At 38.4% G+C, this 5,417-nt stretch overlaps 1 protein-coding gene across 4 annotated transcripts in view; it reads left to right on the top strand.

The window, feature by feature from the left end:
- The window catches only part of USPL1 (ubiquitin specific peptidase like 1), a 43,397-nt gene extending 38,222 nt beyond the window's left edge, over nucleotides 1-5,175 (top strand). For all 4 annotated transcript variants that reach the window (XM_017865900.1, XM_017865902.1, XM_017865901.1 and 1 more), the window contains one exon: nucleotides 3,100-5,175. In XM_017865900.1, the coding sequence (XP_017721389.1) occupies nucleotides 3,100-4,985 (1,886 nt within the window). In that variant the 3' untranslated portion in view covers nucleotides 4,986-5,175. The remainder of the gene's footprint in view (nucleotides 1-3,099) is intronic.
- The last annotated feature ends 242 nt before the right edge of the window (nucleotides 5,176-5,417 follow it).

The following is a 5,417-nucleotide window of genomic DNA, read 5'->3' as shown; positions in this document are numbered from 1 at the left end:
CCCTCCCTCCCTCCTTCCTTCCTTCCTTCCTTCCTTCCTTCCTCTGTCTCATTCTCTCTCTCTCTCTCTCTCTCTCTCTCTCTCCTTCTTTGCTCCTTCTTTCCTTCTCTCCTAATTTTCTTATTTATTTTATTTTATTTTATTTTATTTGAGACAAGGTCTCACTATATTGCCTAGGCTGTTCTCAAACTCCTGAGCTCAAGTGATCCTCCTACCTCAGCCTCCTGAGTAGCTAGGACTACAGGCACATGCTGTGGTAATACTGTTTTAAACATTGTTTTCAAGGCTCCCCAGGTAATTCCAGTGTGCGTCATGCGGTAGAGAACCACTGACACAGGCAAACAAAAGATACATAAAGTTTTCTATTTAACGAGTAGGTGCAGGTAGTAGATAAGAGTATAGCCACATAAACCACGTGCTTAATGAACAGTTTTGTTTTGTGTATATGTGAGGGATTAGCAGATCTCTGAGTATATTTTGTTTTCCCTTTTGAAACTTATCAGATAATTTATTTGTCTGTTACGCGACTAATGCTCTCGTTTACTTTTTTTTTAATATCATGTTTTTTTCTGAGATGGAGTTTTGCTCTTGTTGCCCAGGCTGGAGTGCATTGGCACAATCTTGACTCACCGTCACCTCTGCATCCTGGGTTCAAGTGATTCTCTTGCCTCAGCCTCCTGAGTAGCTGGAATACAGGCATGCACCACCATGCCCGGTTAATTTTTAGTAGAGATGGGGCTTCTCCATGTTGGTCAGGTTGGTCTCGAACTCCCGACCTCAGGTGACCCACCCACCTCGGCCTCCCAAAGTGCTGGGATTACAGGCATGAGCCACCACACCCAGCCATATCTTATATTTTAATAAATATTTTAATTTGATCTGTAAATTTTTCTCTTTAGGGAATGTGGTTTAAGTCTGTGTTGAGTCCTAGACCTTTGTTTTTCTCAGATAGTCACTAGTGATACCTTAACATTAACCAACCTGTTGGCAACTAAATTGGCCTGAATTGACAACTAAGGAAAGGTCTCTTTCTCCTTTCTTAATCTTCTCGTTCCTTAAGATTAGTTCTTTGTAGGAAGCCTTTGAAGCCTGGTGGCAAGTACCCTTTTTCCCTCACAATCTTAAGGTCTTTCTCAGCATTAAAAAGTGACTATGGGAGATATGTCAAACGAGTTTTCTATGTGTGCTCTGAGAAATCTTTTTTCAAAAAAGGATAGATGCACATGTGTAAGGAAAAGAGAAACTGAGCACACTTTCAATATTTAAGATTAAGTGTCTCTAAACATGTTTTGCAACATAAAATGATGACCACTGTGTTGGTCATTACTTCTCTACTGCTAAAACAATGTTTTCTAAAAGAATATACTCCTTAGAAAAAATATAGTACTTTGGGTGCGCACTATTGTAATCCAGGGAATAGGAAATGTTTTGTAGTAAGTACGATGGTGTTTGACATCATAATTTATTAATTTATCACATTTGGTTTCATAGAAATAGAGTAAGCTGCGTATTTGCTGTGCCACAATTGCCATGACATTACACTTCTTGTATCTATTTCTGTTTCATAGACGTGTAGATATTGATATATACAGTGGAAGTGTGGATTGTTTTGATACGTTTCTAATGAAAGTACAGATATTTGTTGATTATTTATTAAAAATTGTTACTCATCCAAGCCTGTGGTTAGCTTTTCCCAAATTATCATGTGGTACTAAGTAAACTGTAAAGAAATATACCCTCCCTTAACCCCACACCACCTGTTAGCACCTAGCCGCCTTCCTTTACTTCTCAGCCGTACTTTTTGTATTTTTTTGTTGTAGTGGTAAAATATATATAACATAAAATTTACCATTTTAATATTTGTAAGTATACAATTCATTGGCGTTGAATACATTGTGTGCAACCACAATGCTGTGCAACCACCATCACCATCAGGACTCTTTCATCAACCCAAACAGAAACTACTCATTACACAATAACTCCGCATCCTCCCACCCCAAACCCCTGGTAACCACTATTCTACTTTCTGTCTCTGTGAATGTGTCTCTTCTAGATACCTCATAGAAGTGGAATCATACGTTATTTGTCCTTTTGTGTCTGGCTTATTATACTCAGCATATTTTCAAGATTCATTTGTATTGTGGCATGGAGCAGAATGTCATTCCTTTCTAAGGCTGAATAGTATTTTATGTGTTATTCATTTATCTGTTATGGACATTTGACTTATTGTGAATAATGCTGCTCTGGACATTGCTGGACAAGGAATTGAAAATCCCTGCTTTTTGTTCTTTTTGGTATCTACCTACAAGAGGAATTGCAGGGTCTTAATGGTAATTCTGTGTTTAACTTTTGCCAGACTGTTTCCACAGCAGTTGTACCATTTTACATCCCCACCACCATTACACAAGGATTCCAATTTCTTCACATCCTTGCCAACATTCGCTATTTTCTGGTTTTTTTTTTTTTGTTTGTTTGTTTGTTTTATTTAATAATATCCATCCTAATGGATGTCCTTTTTTTTTTTTTTTTTTTTTTTTAAAGGAATGGTTACCTTCTTACTCCTCATTCATGCTTTAGTTGACTACATAAGGACCCCTGTCCCTACTGCACCACTGAAATTGTGCAGGCAAAAATAACTGCCAGCGACCACACTGCTATAAGTAATGGACTTTTCCCAAGTTTTGTATTAATATTTCAATATTTGGCAGTGCATCCTACTCCTAGTTTTTAAACTCTTCCCTTGTCATCCATCATCTCATTCTCTCTTGACAAATGTGAAAATGGAAGCTCCAAAATAAGAATTAAAACGAATATTGATCCTTCAGGTAACAAGCTTCATTTATCCTGAAAATTTATATATATGAAACATTCTGTTTACTGATGTTAATGGATAAATTAGGTGAAATTCTAAGTTCCAAAAGTTAAATATACTCTAAGGACTTTAACATGGCAGATGATGGTGACAAGGTCAAGACCATGTTTTAGAGTCTTTTCCTTTGGTGGGTATTCAGTGATACAGCAGTTGAAAAGGCCAGAAGAAAGTTAACCTAGGATGGTGGTTTGTGGATATCGAACCTTCACTTCTTTCCCATCCTCCAGGAAGTTGGCTGGAATGTGATGACTTAAAAGGCCCATGTTCTGAAAGGCACAAGAAATTTGAAGTTCCTGCTTCAGAGATACATATTGTTATCTGGGAAAGAAAAACATCCCAAGTGACAGATAAAGAAGCTGCCTGCCTTCCACTTAAAAAGACTAATGACCAACACGCTCTCGGTAATGAGAAACCAGTATCTTCAACATCGTGTTCTGTGGGCGATGCTGCCTCAGCTGAAACAGCCCCCGTAACTCTCCCTAAAGATACATCAGTTGCCCCTCATACTTTTTCACAGGACACAGCTGTAACTCATGGAGATCGTTTACTTTCAGGTCCAAAAGGTTTGGTTGACAATAATATTTTACCTTTGACACTTGAAGAAACTATCCAGAAAACAACCTCAGTTTCACAGTTAAATTCTGAAGCTTTCCTGTTAGAAAGTAAACCTGTAGCAGAAAATACAGGGATTCTCAAAACAAATACTTTGCAATCACAAGAATCACTAATGGCTTCTTCAGTATCAGCTCCATGTCATGAAAAGCTTATCCCAGACCAATTTGTGGACATAAGTTTTCCATCCCAAGTTGTAAATACAAACATGCAGTCAGTACAGCTGAATACAAAAGATACTGTAAATACCAAATCTGTGAATAATACTGATGCTGCTGGTCTTATACAGGGAGTGAAGTCAGTAGAAATTGAGAAGGACGCTCAGTTACAACAATTCCTGACACCAAAAACTGAACAATTAAAACCAGAACATGTCACATCTCAGGTATCTAATTTGAAGAAAAAAGAAACTATAGCAGATTCTCAAACCACAACATCTAAGTCATTACAGAATCAGTCTCTGAAAGAAAATCAGAAGAAGCCATTTGTGGGAAGTTGGGTTAAAGGCTTAATAAGCAGGGGTGCTTCTTTTATGCCACTCTGTGTTTCAGCTCATAATAGAAACACTATAACTGATTTACAACCTTCAGTTAAAGGGGTAAATAATTTTGGTGGCTTTAAAACTAAAGGTATAAACCAGAAGGCCCGCCACGTATCCAAGAAAGCGCATGGGAGTGCAAGTAAGCCTCCTCCCATCAGTAAGCCACCACCAGGCCCTCCGTCGTCTAATGGCACAGCTGCCCACCCACATGCTCATGCTGCTTCAGAAGTTTTGGAAAAGTCTGGAAGCACCTCGTGTGGAGCTCAACTCAACCACAGTTCTCAAGGAAATGGTCTTTCTCCAGCAAACCATGAAGATTTGGTGGAAGGTCAGATTCATAAACTCCGTCTAAAACTTCGTAAAAAGCTAAAGGCAGAAAAGAAGAAATTAGCTGCTCTTATGTCTTCCCCGCAAAGCAAAACAGTTCCAAGTGAAAATCTGGAACAGGTGCCCCAGGGTGGGTCTCCAAATGATTGTGAATCAATAGAGGACTTGTTAAATGAGCTACCATATCCAGTTGATACTGCCAGTGAGTCTGCATGCACCACTGTTGCTGGTGTTCCCCTGTACGGTAGTCAAACTCATGAAGAAATTTTAGCAGAATTATTGTCTCCTACAACTGTTCCAACAGAGCTGTCAGAAAATGGGGAAGGTGACTTTAGGTATTTGGGAATGGGAGATGGTCATATCCCACCACCAGTACCAAGTGAATTAAATGATGTTTCCCAGAACACACATCTGAGACAGGACCATAATTATTGTAGCCCCACCAAGAAAAATCCATGTGAAGTTCAGCCAGACTCTCTGACAAATAATGCCTGCGTTAGAACATTAAACTTGGAGAGTCCCATGAAGACTGATATTTTCGATGAGTTTTTTTCCTCCTCAGCATTAAATCCTTTAGCAAATGACACATTAGACCTACCTCATTTTGATGAATATCTGTTTGAGAATTATTGAATTAATGCTTGTTAACTTTTTTTCATATAATATTTATTCTTAGAAGAACTTACTGTGTTCAGGTAGTGTTTATACACTGGACTTGTGTAATTACTTGTGTAATAACGATGAACAAAATGCAAGGTTTGACCTTTGGTTCTGCCCATGAAGCATGTAATCTGTCTTACAAATTAAAATCATTTAATATGTTCTCCTTTTTGGTTTTATTTTGTTCTTGTTGAGAGTATGAGAATTTCAAAATGTTAAAGGTGAAAAGTGGCATCAGTTTCTGACAGTTTGTACAGTTGGATGCATTAAACTTTTAGATTTGAAGTTTTGGTTATGTTAATGTTATGAGTGATCTTTGGGGTGGTTTTTCTTCCTCTGGAAACCTGTTGCTGGTTGGCACCTTTGCCCGCGGTGCCCGAGTTCTTGTCCTGCGTCCAGGTATGC

This window comes from Rhinopithecus bieti, unplaced genomic scaffold (genome assembly GCF_001698545.2).
Source record: "Rhinopithecus bieti isolate Rb0 unplaced genomic scaffold, ASM169854v2 scaffold_81659, whole genome shotgun sequence".
NCBI classification, from domain to species: domain Eukaryota; kingdom Metazoa; phylum Chordata; class Mammalia; order Primates; family Cercopithecidae; genus Rhinopithecus; species Rhinopithecus bieti.
Note: the sequence above shows the minus strand (reverse complement) of the source record. Positions and strands in the feature narration are given on the sequence as shown.